Here is a 20,428-nt window from a genome sequence, read left to right as displayed (position 1 = left end):
TTCACTAAATTTGATTAATTTAATATTTTAATTAAAAAACATCGACAACAAATAAAACGAACAAAAAAAAACAATAAAAAAATGAGTTGTCGATATTATATTTGAAAGGAGAAGAAAGAAAAATCTATTGAAGATTCGCTATTACTCCGTCGTAGACATAACCCCACCACTAGAAAAAGCTCACCAAGATAGTTCTAACATCACTGTAAAATGTTGCACAACGATACTGAAAGAGACCATACGCGCCGATAGCGCAACAAACTAAAAAGCAAACCAAACGAAAAATCATGAAGTAAGTATCTCATGCTTATATTTAATTAATTAATTTAATTTAATTCAAAAACAAAATCTAAATTTTTTTTTTAACAAAGAACAAAAAATAAAAAAAATCCAAGGTAACCCTAGTAATCTTTAAAATTAGTAAAAAACTCTATAGAAAGAAAATAAAAAAATAATAATAGAGCCCAATCTCAAATTAAATAAAAAAAGAGAAAAAACACCAAACAAACCCAGACAAATCTCTTAAACCTGAATCAATCTTCCAAACTTGTAACTCGTGAAATTTTAGATCCGAATTCAATCAAGAAGCTCAATTCACTGTCATTTTAATGTTGAACCATGAAATAAAAAAATAACAATTTAAAAAATTTATCTAGGTAAAAGAAAAATATCAATAAAAAATATAATAATAAAATCTGAAAGAAAAAAAATGGAGGATGAAATAAAAAAAAATCATTTTTAAAAATTATTTCAAATAAAACAAATAGTAATCAAAAGAATAAGGATCAAATCTGATAGATGAAAAAATTAAAGAAGGATGAAATTGAAAAAAATTTCAAATTTATAAATTATTTCAAATAAAACAAATAGTAATCAAAAGAATATTGACCAAATCTGAAGGAAAAATAAATTGAAGAGCCGCTTTGAAAATTTAAAGAGTTTGGAGCGAAAATCAAGGATGATAGTTAAAAGAAAGGGGGTTGTCGTCGTCAAAGCCACAAGTATTGTCTAGGGATGAAGGTGTTGCTAAGACTATTCAAATGTCACTTCGAAAACCATCGTTCAGCCGCCGAACAACCCCTTATGTGTCACTTGAATAGCATGAAAACAACGCACGTTATGACACATGTAATGAACGCGCCAATCATTTTTGTTTTTTTAAATAATATTTTATATTTATTAAATTATCAAATTATCTCCTAGTCAATTTGATTGTAACAAAAAGACTAGGCTGAAAATACAAAAATGCCTATAGACATCAGTTAAAGAAATTTTACTTTTAAGAGTCATTTTATTGTACTTTAAAAAAAATAAATACAAAACACCCCTGGACACCAGTTAAAGAAATATTACTTTTAAGGATAACTTAGTCGTTTTACTGTATTATAAAAGTTAAAAAGACAGATATGTCCCTAACCAATATGAAAATGAATACATGATTAATGAATTTTATGAAAAGATCATATTACCTCTGATAGGTAATCCAATAACTTTTGTTGGGAAAGGAAAAATCATTATTTCATTGTTCCAATCGACGATGAAATGTATTTGTCTCAAGAGTGAAACACTGACCTTCTCTATTTTTTTTAAAATATAATATGAAATAGGAGTGTGCATCAAAATTTAAAAGTGTGTTAAGTAACACAAAATAAATTTTTTTCTAATTTTTTGTTTTTTAAATAAAAACTAAAAACATTTTTATTTGTTAAAAATGAAGACATATTTTCCACCAAAAAATAAGAAATGCATTAAGATTACAACTATTTTTATAAAAAATCAAAACCATCATCTTAATATTTTGTATTTGTAAAAATCTAATTGTAGAATATAAATTTTATTTCATTCAAATTAAAAATTATCATGACTTAAAAAAAAATCTTTATATTAAATTTATAATAAAATTTAAATTTATGACATTAACTAAAAATGAGAACATATAAAAAAATAATATTAATTTCTTACATTGCTAAAAAGCGCTTATATAGAAAAGAAAAAAAATTGTATTTTCCATGTTTTTTTCTTCATTTAAAAAATGACAGAAAAATTGCAAAGAAAAACCGAGGAGAACCTCTAAAATATGTTTTTAAAATTCAATATAAATTTTAAAAATCAGTTTTTTAATTTTTTGGATGGAGAAATATCATATTTGAACATGAACTTCTAGTTCTTCTTTTCCCAACACCAAAAAAACACCAATTTTCAGTGAAAGCATGCACGAGAAAGGAAAAAAAAGAGTACTAGCCAGACACCTCATATCACAGTTCCCTTCTAGCTGTCTGGAACATGAACAGAAAACAGGGTAAAGAATTTACCCAGAGAAGATCATCATATGCATGCTTACCAGAGATAATGCAAGCCTTATGTCATCCAAGTGTAAACTGTTCCAAATACCAAGGTCTAGCCAATGTTGAGTAGCCTTTGCAGGTTCAGGATTAAAGCTGAATGCTACTACAGCACGCAGATTTCAAATAAACATTTGTAAACACAACTATCACAGGGAGGAAAAGAAAGGCTAGCAATCAACTAGAAGAAGAGGATATTTTTTGTTCGAATCTTATCACTTGCATTTCTCAACCTATACATCAGTGTGCGATCGACTGAGAACTTTAAGTTAACAGGCTCTCCCCTGTAATTTAGCTCTTGAGCGTAGTCGTCCATCCGTGTATCGCGTCAAGGAGTGTGTGTATATATATATATATATTGTAGAGTGCTGGTTTACTTCCTTTCCTGCCATACAATGGGTTGGCATGGATAAATGACTGTTAATCTCTTTCAATTTTCCGCCCTGCTGTTCATAACTTATTTTATAAAATTTTGCTGTCTACAGAACATCCTGCCTACAAAAATCCGGTTAGAATCTGCTCTATCCATTGAACTGGTACGTACTTCACCGAATACCGAATAAGAAATTAAGATGAAGAATTTATGAACATGGACCTTGTGTAATTACTAAACCAGTTATGGATTCACCCTTGAATATCCCGTCATTAGGTGGTCAGTTGGCTCCATGTCAAATACTTCACCGTCTAGTCTTGTTTATTTCACCTTTAATTACAATGAGAGAATGTCATTTGCATGAACCAGTGTATATATTATAGTGGATAGTTCTCCTCTGGCATGATTTACTCTTTAGTGTTCACTTCGAAAGGTCATGAAAAGATCAATGACTACTTCTGCTGTCATAATTCCTATGTTCTGGTTGCTCTTGTTAGTAGCTACCATTAGTGTTGGATTCTGCTATGGGTGCTCCAGTGCAGGATGCAGGCTGAGTGATGAAGGTGCCCTTTTGAAGTTCAAGAACGATCTCACCGACCCTTCAAACCGGCTTGCATCCTGGGTTAGTGATGAGGATTGCTGTAGATGGTCTGGAGTTGTTTGCAACAACTTAACTGGCCATGTTCTTGAGCTCTATCTTGGAACCCACATTTCTTATGATGTAAAATTAGCCTCCACTGCTTCTGTTGACTTGGAAGATAATCGTGGATCAAAGCTCGGCGGCGAGATTAGCTCTTCTTTGCTCAACTTGAAATATTTGAGGTACTTGGACCTAAGCAACAAAGATTTTGGAGGAATTCACATCCCCAAGTTTCTTGGCTCCATGAGGAATCCAAGGTACCTTAGTCTCTCTCATGCTAGAATAGGAGGAATGATCCCTCATGAACTTGGGAATCTCTAATCTGCAACATCTTAATCTCCAAGGTAATGATCCTGAAACCTATGCTGACAATTTACGTTGGCTATCTGGTCTTTCTTCGCCAGAATTTCTTGATTTGAGTAATTTGGCCCTTAGCAAAGCCTTTGATTGGCTTGAGGTTATAAACATTTTCCCTTCTTTAGCAGAACTACGCATATTTTTTCTCACTAGGTTATCTCTTCAATACCCAACTGGTTATATTCTTTCAGCCATCTTGAGTTCCTCGAACTTGGGGGCAACTATTTTCAAGGTAAAAATTCAAGTGCCATCGGTAACCTGACTAGCCTTGATCTCATCTAACAAACTTGTAGGAGTTCCAATAATTTGAAGGGTCCGCTGCATCATATATCGTCCGGCGTTATTGGATTAGATCTTTTCATTAATTCATTTTGAGGGTACATTTCCAATTTCTTGCGTTATAATATTGGTTCTTTAACATGTTATTAAATACAAGTTGAATAGTTTAAGTTTTGAGGTTGTGATGATTCTTTAACTTACAAAATTGATGGGCCGAAGAAATTGAATGCTCTTGGAAACCACTTCTTGTCTGGAGAGATTCTGGATTGTTAAAAGAACTGGCGAGATTTGGAAGCCATGAAAATTAAGTTACAGCTAATTTAGTGGCAATATTCCCAACTCCATTGGAACTTTAAGCTCTCTTCAGTCATTGCATCTTCAAAACAGCCACCTCTCTGGCAAGGTTCCTCTGTCACTGAAAAATTGTACCCAATTAGTCACACTGGATTTTACTGTAAACAATTTCACAGGGAACCTTCCAACATGGATGGGGAAACTTTCAAGGATGAAGATTCTAAATCTTCATGCAAATCAGTTTGATGGCCAAATACCTGTAGAATTTTGTGATCTAGCTTCTTTACAAGTTTTGGATCTTGCTTATAACAACTTGAATGGAACTATACCGAGCTGCATCGACCATTTTAGTTCCATAGACAAGATGAATGGTTCTAAAGGCCTCATTGATTTGGTAAAATAGTCTTCTGAAAGTGCGCTTCTTGTGATGAAAGGAAGAGTAGCTGAATATAGCAGTATTCTCAATTTCGAAAGTATAGATCTTTCCCTCGATGATTTATCTGGAAAGATTCCAAACGAAGTAACAAGCCTTGAGGAATTGCAGGCACTAAATTTGTCACATAATTGTTTGGAAGGAAAAATTCCTGAGGATGAAGGTGATATGGGATCGCTATAATCTCGACCTCTTTCAGAATCCTCTATGGTGAAATCCCTCTAAGCCTGGCAAGTTGACATTTTTTAGTCACTTGTACTTATCCTACAATAACTTGAGCGGAAGAATTCCTCAAGCACTCAGTTGCAAAGCTTCATTTCATCCAGCTTCACTGGCAACAAAGGTCTTTGTGGACTTCCAAGAATCGCAGTGCAGATGGTACAAATAATGATCATAATGGAAGAGATAAAAGGGGATGATAGTTCTGACGTTAACTGGTTCAATGTGAGCTTGCCAGTTGGATTTGTGGTGGTATTTTGGTTTGTACTGGGTCCTTCGGTGTTGAGAAGACATCTGCATTCCATGTATGCAGTCCACCCATTGCATGGGAGGAACAACAAACAAGGAGGCAAGTTTTAGCCAATTTAACTGATGGTTGCTTCATTTCAGTCCCTATATAAACCCACTTGCACTTGGATGGCGGAGTGAAAGCAAAACGTTTAGAACAAGGATCGGTAGGCCAATATAACAGGGAAAATAAACTTTAGGAAAAAACACTAATGTGCAGCGGACCACTCAACTAGCGTTGCATTAGAAGCCAGCCTAATCAAACAAATCATGATCTTCTGGATTCTATCTTATTCTTATCGATGGAGACCTACATAATCAATCTCCATTCAAGTCTTTAGTGATTCAATCCAATAAGTTCCACTTGATTAGTTCGGAAGCTGGGATTTGTATATCTCAAGGCCAGATGTAGCTGCAGTAATAGGACACAACCTGATAGAATAGGAGTACGGCACAGCTGGAACAAGATAGTTGTCATGGACGCATGGTGACCAACTATCATCTCCACCTACTCCCATATGTTTGTGGTCAAGATGCACCTGAAATTCAAACACATTAAGTTAAATACATAATCCAAGACATATGACCAAATAGTGGCATAAGAAAGAAAACTAGAATGGTAAACAAGTGGCGGCAAAAATAAGCAGATGAACCAACAACGTCAGCTAGAACAAACTTATTCTCCAAGAGCATCTTTGTTTGTTGAGGAAACGTTAACTTACAAATCCAATGACAATTTTAAGCGCATGGCCATGCATGCATGTGAAGGTTAGAGAATTAAATATAGATCGATTTTTGGAATGGACCAGTCCAATACATGTATACTCGCTAGTTTATTAAAATATAGATTCAACAACTGAAATCACGCTAGTGAAATTTACCTCAATGTCATTTCCTTGAGCAAGTTCTTCATTGTGTGTCGCTTGGTCAAGTTCTGCTGTGGAATAGTAACTAGCACTCATTTGCATAGGTGGGGAGCTGCCATAAGTTGAAGCAAAGATTCCTACTCCATCCTTGTTCTGAAACGTCACCCACCTAACATCTGCTCTACCGGAACATTCTCCAGGAACAATATAAGGAACATGCATGTCACTGGCATTCTGCTCATAGACCCCAACATGGGCTGCTGCTTTTCTATCTGGATAACATTCAAATGGCCCTCTTCCATACCATTTAATCTGATCCACTGATTTCTCCAAGTGCAATTCAACTCCCACTCGAGGCAGAGGTGGAAGCTCAGAACTTGGAATTACATTGCATTCAATAATCAAGTCCCCAGAACTATAAATTGTGTAGATCATATTAACTGTGAATAAAGCATTTGAATGTGAAGATGAGCCCTCCTCACAACTTGGGGCACCGACATAAACAACCTCTATTTTCACAATATCATTGGCTGTGCTCTTCACAGAACAACTTTTTGTGTGATATACAATGCTATGAATACGAGCTTCTTTCCACCTGGAGTAATAACTTTTTTTTTCTCCACCTTTGTCATTATCTGTTGGTGCTCTCCAGAAGCATGGGAATATGCCTTTATTCATAACAGGAACTCCTCCAACCTACAATCACCACGCTTTTGGAACTCAGTTTTGTTAAACAGCTAAAAATGCCTATCTGTGCAAGGTCCAGGATGAAATATAACTTCTGTTCCAGAAAAATGTTAAGAATATCTAGTTGTTATTAGGTAATGATAATGTGCTTCATTCCATTTATATGAGGTCTTCTAGGTAACCTGAAAACTTGAAATTCAAATGGAAATCTTTAGATAGCATTCTGAGCTTTGTTCATATCTATGAAGCAATAGGAGGGAGGGAGGGAGTGACATGATTTAGCTAAAAACTTCTTATGAGGTCATAAGAAAATAAGAACTTGCAGCTCCTATGAACTACCAGCACATGATTCAGAGACATATCAGAGAATAGATGTTCCATGCATTACAAAGAAATTACATCACAGCTTGTTCAATAAAAGAGAGGTCATTTCGGCTTAAATTGGAGACCTAAGGTCCGCTGAAAACTGCCCTTCCAATTATTAATGAAACAACCAGAAATGATAGAACACGCAGATGCCAAAAGTACATTCTTCGCAAAGAGCATTACAGTTCATATAAACTACTAAACAAGATTCTGCATCATTTTCATTTGCTCCATATCAGAGAATAGTTCTTCCATGCATTAAAAGGAATTACGCTACAACCTTGTGTTTCAATAATAGAGAGGTCAACTGACAACATGTACTCCAAGATGAATTTCAAAATTAGTTTATTATTATTTGGATTACAATTTCATATTCTGTTGTTTTAATGCACTTGTGTAAGAAGATGTTTCTTGCCAAATGAGTTTTTCATGTGTGAAAGTGGTTTCATTAAAGTAATCACGTACCAGAAGTAGTTAGATATATCTAGGCTCCACTTGTACGGGAAAACATCGAAAAAGAAGAGAATCAGGAATTCATTTATTTATGTATCTAGCTTCAATGTACTAAATATGAAACAGTGGAACAATTCACAAAAGCAATGCTATACCTTCCAGCTCTCAACACTTCCTGTTTGAATGTTCCATGTTATCTCCCAAAAGCTTGGCAGGCTGACTCTAACTATATCTCCACGAGTTTCAATTAAGACTTTAGCATCAGTAGTTTTGATAACCTGGAAGCCAGTGCCATTTGCAAACCAGAAAGCATAGCTGTAAAAATCTTTGAGCATAAATGATATTATCCAATTAAGTATAAAGGAAGAGCATTTACATGAGGTAAGATCTTTCTTGTGGTAGGCAACTGGACTTGTGACGATGAAACAACATGACCAGCTTCAACCCAGCGTGTGGAATGCAGAAGTGTAGTAGTTATTGTTAAAAATATTTCTTCTGCAAAAGACGAAGCCAAAAGAGGATACCAAGGACCTGACTCCCATTCTAACTCATAACTGCTCTGAGGTTCTATCGGTGGAAGAGAGAGAATTCCAGATCCAATTTCATATCCATCACCCTGGGTGGCCCAGCTAAACTCTAAACCTTGTGTTGTTTGAAAGAAATGGGTGCTGGTTATCTGCAAATTCAAATTTCAGTTAGATACGAAATTGAGATTTTGCAAAGGATAAGATATGCAGAACCTGAGTGAAACATGAAAGTACCTTTATTCTGCTTTCCTCTAGGGAAACCTTGATTGGCTGATAAACATACTTAACTTCTGCAAACAATAACTAACATGATTCATGATTTGAACAAACGTTTAGGTCTAGGTATCATCTTAGAAGATGAAATAAAGTACAAAGATGCGTACTAATTATGAGAAAAATAAATTTACCATGCAATGCAGGATGAGGAGTACGATCCGGCCATGTAAGGCCATTCAAACAAAAGTTCAGATCATTAGGTGTATCCCCAAAGTCACCTCCATAAGCCCAGTGTTTGGTACCGTCTCCACTGTCCTTCAATAACCCCTACAGGAAAAATGCAAACACTAGATTTGATAAATAAAAAAGATTTGAAAATATTTTTCTCAAAAATAAATATTTTGTGGCAAATATTTATGGTCTTTATCACAAACTGAGGCTTTTAAACGGACAGCACATTATTGAAAACGCGAACAATCATATTCTTAAACAAGTGCATATTCCATAATAGATACTGTAGTCTTCATCCTATTTTTAAAATTATGCTGCGCATGGTACAGTGGGCCAATATTAAGAGAAAAAAAGATTGTTCTTAAGATGGAAGAAAATCAATTTCTCACATGATCTCAATCTTGTGACATATTTCTTAAGGACTAAAAAGGATTTTAAACCTGGTCAACCCAGTCCCAGATAAAGCCTCCTTGTAGACCGAATGTGCTATTGATTGCCTCCCAATACTCATGTATATTCCCATTACTATTCCCCATTGCATGTGAATACCTGACAATTCAATATCACAAGGACACAAAAATAGACAAAATGAAGTCACTACCATGATTAACAGAACTACTACACAGTATAATTAAGTAATCTAAGAACAGTTGAGGGGTCAATGTAACTCATGTAAAAGAACAGAGGTAACATACTCGCACAATATCAAAGGACGTGATTCAGCAGGATCTTTTGCAATCTTCACTATGTCCCAAACACGCATATACATCGGGCACACAATATCAGTGGATGTTGTTCTGGATCCACCTCCTTCATAGTGCACCAGCCGTGAGGTGTCCTTTTCACGGATCCAACCTAATAAAAGAGAACAGTAAGTGAAGTAGAAAACTAATGAGAAAAAAGGAATTGAAAAGTACAAGTCATTATTTATATAAAGCTTCAAGTCTTCTAACAACACTAGACAACTTGTGAGAAATATAAAAACAAATTAACCTAAATGATCTCTTATCCATGTAAATTTTTAATTGCTGAAGACCACCATACTGTTTTTAGTAAACCATTTCCATGGTTTCAATGTCTTTCCATGTGAATAAATGAGAAGCTTAAGTTACAGCATTTAAAATGTAATGTAAACAGAAAACAACAATTAGTGTCTCTAAATGTTATTAGGTGCCAAGATTTCTTGAATAGTGCACAGATGCTCAAGTCTCACACACACGAACAGAGACACGAGTATAATCTGACACTAGATGACCCTACATGATAAATATTGCAATTGCTTAGATTTCTGGACATAGCTAGCACAACTCAAAGATATACATAAAAAAAGAAGTTTTATATGATACCAGCTGCAGCAGAATGATTTGGTCCATATGAGGCCTCGTTTCCTAAGGACCAAGAAATTATGCATGCATGATTTTTGTCCCTCTCGACCATGCTTATCACTCGATCCATCATTGCAGCAGCCCAACTTTGCTCCTGAGTAGGATGCTTCAGATGTTCACAAAGATAAAAACCATGTGTCTCAATGTTGGCTTCATCTATCATGTACATGCCAAAAAGATCGCACAACTCGTACCAACGATGGTGCTGGGGATAATGACTGTTCCTCACAGCATTCATATTGTTTTGCTTCATTAGAACCAGATCCTGTAAGCAGAAGAATAGACAACATCTCCATTATAAACCAGATAAATCGCCAACCAATAAAGCAGAGGTAACTAACTAGTAAGGAAGGAGAAGAAGTGACCTTAATCATACAAGACTCTATATTTGTCTTCCCTACACGTGGATGATGTTCATGCCTGTTCACACCTCTTAATATAACTGGATGCCCATTAACAAGTAGCTGTTTGGGAGCCTTTGATACTTGTCTTATGCCCACTAGGCATGATTCACAGTCAACTACTTGTCCAGTTGCATCTTTGAGGGAGAGAACAAGAATGTACAGGTTTGGCTGTTTATTAACACAAGCAAACACCAAAATCCACAACATCAGACGATGACCGTCATACAAAGAAAAGAGAGGTGAGGAAGCCATGCCAGAATCTCTTGAAAAATGTGAGAAGTCATAAATCTAAAAAGATTGTTGAGAAAAGGTGAAGTGTCCATAAATTATATTGAAAGCCAAATAAGAAAAGCACAATTTTTATTCTTTCAAACTTCTTATTAATATTCTGCTCAAGCAATCTATCTTCTTATGCTTCAAACAACCACCTAAAGGAGAACTAAAGAATAAAATATCATTTGCACTGTACAACCAACAAGAATATGGTAGAACTAAATTGTGAAACATATCAAGTTGCCAGAAAATCCAAGTGAATTGAGGTTCCTCACCTGCTCTGCAGACCAAAGCTTGGGCATTTCGAGTTTCCCTTCAAGAACATTACCCAAAAATCCTAGAAGTCCCATAGGGGAATGAGTGAGCTTTAAATTAGCCACGTTGGATGAAAGCAGATTAGCAGATTCTTCACTGTCGTACCAGCTTCCAGTGTCATATAATGCAGCTTCTATGGTGAAGTTTGCAAGAATTTTTTCTTTAGGAATTGCTAGAGAGCTTTCTATTTTCACTTCCACCTGAACGGTAAGCTCACAGAAACAAACTCAAATTTTCCTCCCACAAACAACTTTGTTCCCAGTTAAACTTACAAAAACAATGGTACTGTAATAAAATGGGACAAAGCTAGGGTACTCCTTTCCCATTTACCAATAGGGTATCAGCTACCTAACACAAAGTAGAAAGGCTAACAAACAGTTCCAGAGGAAAAACCGGACATATCATGAATTTATGGTCAGCCACAGAAGGTGGCCAGAAAACTATAACATTATAATATTCCAACCCTCTTCTCCCCCAGCCAACCAAAAACAGGATCACTTAATGTATATTATTATTACCAGAACTCTCCAGATAATATGAGTCAAATAGAGTAAATAAGCATGCAACATGATCCAAGGGGCACACCCTTGAGTATTAACCCCAAATTCACTCAGATAACGTAAGCATAACTCAACAGTATGCAATATCATCAAAGTAAATGGAAATAAGTATGTTTTCCTACATTCTTTACAGCAAGAAGAGGTGCAAGTTAACATTTCATCAATAAGCACTAACCTGTATATCTGCACAAGTAAAATTCTCAGCCAGGTTTGATTTGAAAAAGTAGTCTGCAATGAATACCTGCATATCAAATATTTTCCATACGCTGTCCCTAATTATGTTCACTCTAGACAAAACAACAGCAAGCTTTAACAACATTGAAGGGAAGGGAAAAAAAACCTGAGGCTTGGAAAGAAGCAGCACATCTCTGTGAACACCCGACAACCACCAATGGTCTTGATCTTCAAGGTAAGACCCATCACTCCATCTAAAGACTTGAACAGCTAGAACATTCTTCTTGCCAGAACCACATGGATGACAGTAATCTGTAATTTCAAACTCAGCAGGTAGCCTACTATCCTGACTGAGGTGATAGAATAATAAAACGTTTGTTACTGGATTTTATGAAAGAACAATCAAATTGTGGGATTTCCCCCATTCCTTTCTAATCTCTGCAATTCATGGCATAGGTGACATAACATAATTTAATTGAATAAATTGTCCACATAAATCACTTGTAAGGTCAATATTTATTCAACTACATAAAATGTTACTGAAACAGTTAACACTAAGAAGATTTCATTAAGTGCCAAAAGTGATAAATACAAGAAGAGTTATGGTCACCTAAAGACATGCAAGTTCCAAAATGAAAAAAAAAATAACAAAGAAGTGTGCATTAGATACCTATATCCCACAGGAACCCCGTTTATCCAAGCACAGAATGCTGAATCAACAGCTTCAAAATGCAGTAAAATCCTTCGACCTGTCATACACCAATTAACATAATGCAGACAGATAAATTATATGAGATTCCAGGAATCTAATGTTCTATTCATATACATTGAAAGGCAGCAGAAACGGGTAGAATTTTGAGACACAATAATCAGGTAAGACTGCTAATACATAACAAATAGATCATACCTTGCCATTCTTCAGGAATATCAAAGTATGTTCTGTAGCAGCCAGTAGGATTATCATCAGGGACATGAGGAGGATCAACTGGAAATGGATATATTACATTGGTATAAATAGGCCGATCATATCCATGCATCTCCCAATTTGAAGGGACTGTTCCAATGAGGAAGAAAAGTTATGAGATATCACCATGGAAGGGCATGTTCAAGTGTTAACATTTCAGATAATCCAGAATAATAAATTGATAGATAAAGAAAATTATTTTTTGTTGCAGTTGTTATTATGATGTATTGCAACCTACTAGAACCCTACTTCAGCGGGATGGGACTGGTTCTATTCTGTTGACCAATTATAAAGTTCAAAACTACAAAGAACAAGAAAATCAACAGAGAATATTCAACTTCAATGGATATTACCAGGTAAAGTTTCCCACTCTGAGTCCTCAAATGCAGTGCCATAAAATTTATTAGGAACACTTGTAGGGTCTGGAGCCAAGAAAAATTTCCATAAGCCAGACAAAGATTGAACGAAAGGCAAATCCTTAACCCAGAAGGCTGCACAATCAAGAGCTCCTTGAACGGCATCATCATTCCAAACAGCAGAATTAGATACCAAATGATCCACTTTGTTGCGTTGATACCAGTATCTAAGAGATCCTACAAACAAGATGATGCCAGATTTCCATAAAACTGAGAGAATTAAACCAGATAAAAGCACTTGAGCAAAATCAGATAAAAGCCATTCTACAATCAATGAAACTCAAACAAAATACATGAAAGAGGAAACAAGAATTCCAAAATTATCAGTTTATGATCCATTCAAGCAACAAAATAAATGCTAAACAAAATCCGAAACTTGAAAAATAAATTAAAAACACAAAGAATAGAATACAATCATATATAAACAAGACAGAAACAAGATAGAAAAAAACTCAAAATCAACATTACAATTTACCTTGAGAATCATTTCATTAAACTTGAAATCAATCAAAACCAGGAAGTAAAAAAATGGAAAAAACTCCTGAGAAGACCAAGTATTGTCTATGCAAGAACCAGAATCAGTCTTACCAAAATTTTGGGAAATCAAATTGAAAACCAAGCCAAAATATCAAAACCCAGTTCAAATTAAACCCCACTCGATTAAATCATAGAATCAATCTCATCAAAAAAATATTCAACTTATCAATCAATTATAACATTAAAGGCAACAAAAAGAGCACTGTCTACGGATACTACCAAAATTTCCAAGATAAAGGGTGTCTAAAAGTTTGCTTTTTTTCTCCCTTTACCTTCAACAGATTCATGGAAGTGCAAAGTGACATGAGGATCTCTCTTTCTCCACTTAATAAAAGACTGATCTTGCCAAACTTTATGTCCAGTTTCCACCGGAGACACCACTTGTGCTACCAAAGATGTCATTCTTAGACCTTATAAAGAACACTACAGTCTACACTACAAAGAAGTCAACAAGGATCAAACATTAAAACACAGTGTTATGTGTTAGAGAAAGAGAGACAAAGGAAGCGAAGAAGAAATACCAACGAACTGAACTGAACTAGGAAACAGAAACTCAAAATGACAAAAACGTTGTAGATGATGTGTGGGCAGTGAAGAGTAGATAAAATTTTGACAAGCGTCAGATTTGTTTTGGCAAACTACATTGGACTCTCTAATTATCGTATAAGTTTTGATTAGGCCTCAATCTACCAAATATTTCAGTTCCACCATTGATATATCCTTATTGATGTAATGTCAGCTTTTCATTTACTAAAATAACTAGCAACTACTTTTATATATATAGAAAAGGAAAAAGAAATTATCTTATAGAAAAAGAAAAGGAAAAGGAAATAACTAGACGAGCTGGTTTTACAGTAAATAGAAGAGTTGATTATGTCAAGAATCAAGCTGCTTGACTAGAAACTTAATGAACTTTTTAAGAATTAAAAAAAATCAAAATAATATATATATATATATATATATATTTATATATATATTAAATAGATTAATTTTGATTAATTTGTCCAACCTTTAACCTGATTCTAGCTCTGTGTCAACCACCAAGTCGGGCTATGATAGTGACTATTGTCCTTGTAATGATAAATCAATGATGCGTTCGAAACTTCTGCTAGATTAAGGATGTAATTAAAACTTTTATGGTAATTAGAGTACTTGTATGTAGTTAGCTCTTCTGTCTTTTTGGCCTTTTCCTATCAAAAAGTGTTGTGTGGTCGGTGGCATGGATGTGATTGCCACGTCAGAATTGCATATTCAATTCAGGCCCTGCCACAAATGAGAATTTTATAACAAGAAGAGAAATAAATTTGTTGCCAAAATAAAATATAAATAAATAAAGATTTAAAATTTTAAATAAAATATATAAAAGAATTGCAAACGGGTTACATGTTTTTTTTAAGATAAAAATATAAAATAAATTTATAATTATAGTAATTTTGGAATGAATTTACTGCTTTCAAAGTAAATATACAGTATATGTATAACTGACTTCTTGCTGGAAATGTTTCTAATAAACCCAATCCACCAGAATCATCCCTTCCGCAGGGTTTTTTTTGCCCCACCAGCCTTCTTCCACAGGCAACGTCCGAGCATAAAGCCCCAAATGCATAAATATCCGTCCTTGGAGTTGGCTTGTCTCTTCTAGGAAGCTCAGGTGCAATGTAGCCTAATGTGCCAGCTTCATGAGTGGTTTGAAAATCCTGCTCATGTTTACTGCATCTTGCAAGTCTGAAATCACCGAGTTTTCCATGCAGTTCACCATCTAACAACACATTGCTAGCCTTAATATCTCTGTGAATGATAACTTATGCCTCTTATGCATGCAAATATGTGAGCGCTAATGATCTATGATGATTTTAAACCTTCGAGTCCAATTAAGAATGATCTGAGTCTTACTATAGAGGAACTTGTCAAATTAGACATGTAATCATAGACCAAAATGTGCTCCTCTTTACCTCGACAATTGCCAGGAACTCGAACCAAGTTGGGGTGTCACAGCTGACCGATGGTGCCAATCTCTGCAACTGTTAAATGCACAACTTAAGCCAAGGGAAGGCGGGTAGATTTAAATTGTTAGAAAGTCGTTAAAGTCGTTACAGTCATTGTTAAACGCTCCATTTCATTAATTGGTACTGTTCCAATTAACTGAATTCAAGCACACGACTTGTGTGTGCTTTCAGGCCAGAATAAAAGGAATTAGTTATAGTCAGTAATCTAGAAAGAATGCTGTGTGTATATATGGCACAATTGTAACAGAGAAAGGCATTGAAAAACATAATGAATGCATGATGAATGACCATTGCCATTGCCCACATTATTCTCATTGTTATCCCCCTCATCCTCTTTACATAACAGACTCGCCAATAGACTGGATTCTTTTCCAGTAGGTTCCCTTGAAATAACGCTTGTATCAACTGGTATCAGAGTTTACGAACCTTGGACACCAGTCATGCCTCCAGACACCAGAACACAGGATCTCAGGCACTTGGAGGAGTCGCTTGAGTCTGCCAACAAGGAGCATGCAACCAAATATGAGCAAGTAACCAAGTTATTGGAAGTGTATGGCCAGAAAATGGAGAGCCATGAGGTTAAGTTTGGGGAGATCAAAGACTTGATCAGCGGCTTAAAATTCCAGCAAAGCTCTTTTCTGCAAAAGCTGAGCTTGGGAAGAGGTGAACCAATTGCTAACCATGAGTAACCAGGTTGCTCCAATGGAGCCACCAGGAACAACTGGACCAGAGAAGCAGATCAACATTCCCAACAGGTACACAGGCCTAGACGTGATTTTCCTACTTTCAATGGAGACAATGTCTATCAATGGTTATTCAGGTGTAACCAGTACTTTGAAATCACAAAAATGAATGATTCTGAAAAACTCAAACAAACATCCTATTACATGGATAACAGAGCCTTGTATTGGCATCAGAATTTTGTTAGGCATCGTCCTGATGTCCAATGGAGTGAATATATTGAAGCATTGTGTTGTCGTTTTGGCAGCCAAAAAGACCCTCTAGAGGAACTAAAAGATCTTAAGCAGAAGGTTGATTTAGAAACTTATACACAAGAATTTGATATTTTGTGGAATAGGGCAGAGATGACAGAGAGATAGGCTCTGGTCTTTTTCCTTGGAGGGTTAGAGGTTGAGATTAAGAACATGGTTAAAATGTTTGAACCCAAAACCTTATACCAAGCTTACAACCTAGCTAGGCTACAAGAAAACACAATCAGTCATAGGCAACCCCATCATTCTTACTCAAAGAACACCTACCAAACTACTGGTATCAACTCATCGAAGCCTTTTATTGCCCCAAACAACACTAAAACAACTCTATACCACAACAACCACACTGCAAAATCGATTCCCTACCATCAGAAGTCTTCAAGCACACCTGACAGACCTACAAAGACCCTTAGAAATAAGAAGCTGGACGAAAGGAGGGCGAATGGATTGTGTTTCTGGTGTGATGAGAAATTCATACCCGGCCATCGATGCAGAAATAAAAGGGTGTACTCCTTATGTATTTTGGACGACGAGGATGTTGCAGAAGAAGAGGTCCAGGAAGGCAATAAAATGGACCCTGACAACTTCACACCTCAAATATCCATCAATGCCTTAGAGGGTACTTCAGGTTTTCAGACTCTAACAGTGACTGGTAAGGTTAACAAGTCTCCACTCTTTATCATGATCGACTCAGGAAGCACACACAATTTTATCAACACTCAGGTGGCAAAGAAACTGAGCTGCACTCTCACTCCAATTCGGCCCTTAACAGTGGAAGCAGCCAATGGTGGTCAGATGACTTGCACTCATGTGTGCAAGAATTTTCTTTGGAAAATGCAAGGAGTCAAGTTCTTTACAAATGTGTTTGTGGTGGAGCTCAACAATTGTGACATGGTGCTGAGAGTACAATGGTTGGCTACATTGGGTAACATTCTATCCAATTACAATGATTTATGGATGTCTTTTATATGGCAAGGGCAAGACATATTGCTGCAAGGAGACACTCCAGTTAAGCTCCAAACGATTGGTTTTGAACAATTCAATAGCTTGATTAACAATCCAAATCAACTCGTGGAGGTTAATCTCTGCAGCCTCAGAGTCATAGAAGACAATGACCATTTCATCATCTCAATGACAACGACCCTGCAACCCAGTCTTGGAAGTAATGCAACTATAGATGAATTGTTACATTCTTACCAGGACATTTTCAAGGAGTTAACAAGACTTCCTCCTCTTAGAGCACATGACCATGCTATTCCTCTCAAGGAAGGATCACAACCAATCAACCTCCGGCCTTATCATCACGTTGGCTTACAAAAGGATATAGTGGAGAAAATAGTAACAGAAATGCTGGATTTTGGCATTATACAACACAGCACCAGCCCTTTTGCTTCACCAGTAGTTTTGGTAAAGAAGAAAGATGATACTTAGCGGTTGTGTATGGATTACAGGGCTCTTAATAAAATGACAATCAAAGACAAGTTCCCTATTCCGATTGTCGAAGAACTGTTGGAAGAATTGGGCAGGGCTACTGTATTCTCTAAGGTTGATCTACGGGCTGGTTATCACCAAATAAGGATGCTTGCTGGCAACATACGCAAGACAGCTTTCAGAACCCATAATGGCCATTATGAGTTTTTGGTCATGCCATTCGGCTTAACCAATGCACCAGCCACCTTCCAGAGCTTGATGAACGACATCTTCAGAAGACATTTACGAAAATTTATTCTAGTCTTCTTTGACGACATCTTGGTGTACAGCCCTACCTTGGAAAAGCATGTGGAACAGCTGCATATCGTATTTGAGATACTCAGAAGTCAGAGTCTCCTTGCTAAGAGAAGTAGGTGTGTTTTTGACAGCTCTCAAGTGGAGTATATGGGCCACGTGATCACCAAGTCTGGGGTGGCCACCGATCCATTCAAGATCCAAGCTATTGTCAATTGGCTATTTCCTATAAACATCAAACAACTGAGAGGTTTTCTAGGACTCACAGGTTATTATAGAAGGTTTCTCAAAGGTTATGGGGCCATCTGTAAACCTTTAACTCAGCTCCTCAAGAAGGATTCTTACAAGTGGAATGAAGAGGCTACGGTTGCTTTCGACAAATTAAAACAAGCCATGACAAATCCTCCGGTATTGGCCTTACCTGACATGACCAAGCTGTTTGTCATTGAAACTGACGCTTCAGGCACAGGTGTGGGGGCTGTGCTAATGCAGGAAGGACATCCTATAGCTTTCCTCAGCAAGGCTCTTGGTCCTAGGCAACAAGCTCTTTCTGCTTATGAGAGGGAGATGTTTGCAATTCTACAGGCAGTGGCTAAATGGAAACATTACCTTTGGGGGATACATTTTCGCATAAGGACTGATCACATTAGCCTTAAGCATTTGCTGGATCAAAAGGTAACATATCCTTCTCAACACCTCTGGCTTACTAAATTACTGGGTTTTGATTATGAGATTGAGTATCGCAAAGGAAAAGATAATGTGGCCGCAGACGCTTTATCAAGGATTCCTAGCGGACAATTAAGCACCATGATCATGACTTCCATTTCCACTCCTCTCATGGACGAAATCAGAATGACTTGGGCATCTGATGATAGTCTTAGGCACATTATACGTGATTTGTTGCATGACCCTCGTTCCCATCCTCACTATACATGAGTCAACAACCATTTGAACCGAAAAGGCAAAATTGTGGTAGGCCACAATCCTGCACTACATAACAAGCTGATAGCCCTATACCATGACACAGCTGCAGGAGGTCACTCAGGCGTGGTGGTTACAGCTCAAAAGGTAGGCAGTTTGTTCTACTGGAAGAAGCAGCAAAAACATATTAGGTAATTTGTGAGGGAATGTAGTATCTGTCAACAAAACAAACACGAGAATGTGTTAACCCCAGGGCTACTGCAACCTCTACCTGTTCCTCTTGCTCCATTTACTGATATCAACATGGATTTCATTGAGGGCCTACCTAAATCAGAAGGTAAGGAAGTCATTCTGGTGGTTGTGGACAAATTCAACAAATATGCACATTTTATGGCCCTTATTCATCCATATTCAGCCTCTTCGGTGGCCAGAATTTTCATGGACAACGTCTATAAGCTGCATGGGCTCCCAGCTACCATTGTCAGTGACAGAGATCCAGTTTTCTTAAGTCATTTCTGGCAGCAATTATTCCAACATCAGGGAGTAAACCTACATCATTCTACAATTTACCACCCACAATCTGATGGCCAAACAGAAGTGGTGAACAGGTGCTTAGAGCATTACTTACGCTGCATGTCTGGTGGCAGTCCTCATCAATGGTCTAAGTGGGTGCCTCTTGCTGAATGGTGGTACAACACCAATTACGACACAGCTACTAAGTCTACTCCCTATGAGATATTATACGGGTTTCCTCCTCCTCTGCACATTCCCTATTTTCCTAAAGATTCCACAGTGGAGGCTGTTGATCAATTACTCACACAGAGGGAAGAAATGCTTGGCCAAATCAGAGACAACTTACTCAAGGCTCAACATCGAATGGTGCAAATTGCCAACTGCAAACGCAGTGACAGACAGTTTAATCCAGGGGACTTAGTCTACCTCAAACTACAGCCCTATCGTCAGAAATCCATGGCACGCAGAAGTTCTCAGAAATTTGCTGCAAAATTCTATGGCCCTTTTTTGATTTTAAAGAAGATTGGTTCTGTGGCCTACAAGCTGTTGTTACCACCTACTGCTTCCATCCACCCAGTTTTTCATTTGTCACGGTTGAAGAAACACATAGGGAATAAGATCGTGCAGTCAACATTGCCTATTACTCCTTCAGTTCCCATGATCATTCCACAG

At 36.7% G+C, this 20,428-nt stretch overlaps 2 protein-coding genes across 3 annotated transcripts; one reads left to right on the top strand and one right to left on the bottom strand.

The window, feature by feature from the left end:
- The first annotated feature begins 3,163 nt into the window (after positions 1–3,163).
- On the top strand, positions 3,164–5,297 carry LOC18094337 (receptor-like protein EIX1). Its single transcript, XM_052446043.1, has 3 exons — positions 3,164–3,612; positions 4,379–4,679; positions 4,998–5,297. Exons 1-3 carry the CDS (start codon positions 3,164–3,166, stop codon positions 5,295–5,297), a joined length of 1,050 nt encoding a protein of 349 aa, XP_052302003.1.
- A 96-nt stretch (positions 5,298–5,393) lies between these two features.
- On the bottom strand, positions 5,394–14,278 carry LOC7476845 (uncharacterized). Of its 2 annotated transcripts, XM_024607689.2 has the most exons (18): positions 14,121–14,278; positions 13,872–14,029; positions 13,000–13,239; positions 12,590–12,736; positions 12,353–12,431; positions 11,849–12,032; positions 11,684–11,749; positions 10,909–11,148; positions 10,322–10,528; positions 9,918–10,221; positions 9,267–9,426; positions 9,012–9,120; positions 8,532–8,667; positions 8,359–8,414; positions 7,974–8,273; positions 7,753–7,875; positions 6,107–6,787; positions 5,394–5,764 (listed from the first exon to the last, which is right to left on the bottom strand). In XM_024607689.2, exons 2-18 carry the CDS (start codon positions 13,999–14,001, stop codon positions 5,594–5,596), a joined length of 3,333 nt encoding a protein of 1,110 aa, XP_024463457.2. In that variant the 5' UTR covers positions 14,002–14,029; positions 14,121–14,278; the 3' UTR covers positions 5,394–5,593. The 2 variants fall into 2 exon arrangements, with proteins under 2 accessions (XP_024463457.2, XP_002299206.4); XM_002299170.4 differs by having other exon boundaries at positions 13,872–14,255.
- Between the last annotated feature and the right edge of the window lie 6,150 nt (positions 14,279–20,428).

The sequence above is a fragment of the Populus trichocarpa genome, chromosome 1, assembly GCF_000002775.5.
Source record: "Populus trichocarpa isolate Nisqually-1 chromosome 1, P.trichocarpa_v4.1, whole genome shotgun sequence".
Classification (NCBI taxonomy): Eukaryota; Viridiplantae; Streptophyta; class Magnoliopsida; order Malpighiales; family Salicaceae; genus Populus; species Populus trichocarpa.
This window is presented reverse-complemented; position numbering and strand designations above follow the sequence as displayed.

What these genes read in the sequence shown, in the direction of transcription:
- LOC18094337 (XM_052446043.1), top strand. Translation starts at nt 3,164, where the DNA reads ATGACTACTTCTGCTGTCATAATTCCTATGTTCTGGTTGCTCTTGTTA. An exon ending in GGCTCCATGAGGAATCCAAG is followed by an intron (nt 3,613 to 4,378) that starts GTACCTTAGTCT and finishes TCTTCAAAACAG; the next exon opens with CCACCTCTCTGGCAAGGTTC. An exon ending in CTAAAGGCCTCATTGATTTG is followed by an intron (nt 4,680 to 4,997) that starts GTAAAATAGTCT and finishes CAATAACTTGAG; the next exon opens with CGGAAGAATTCCTCAAGCAC.
- LOC7476845 (XM_024607689.2), bottom strand. Translation starts at nt 14,001, where the DNA reads ATGACATCTTTGGTAGCACAAGTGGTGTCTCCGGTGGAAACTGGACAT. An exon ending in GAAGTGTTGAGAGCTGGAAG is followed by an intron (nt 6,788 to 7,752) that starts GTATAGCATTGC and finishes TGGTGATTGTAG; the next exon opens with GTTGGAGGAGTTCCTGTTAT. An exon ending in CTCAAGGAAATGACATTGAG is followed by an intron (nt 5,765 to 6,106) that starts GTAAATTTCACT and finishes TTTGAATTTCAG; the next exon opens with GTGCATCTTGACCACAAACA.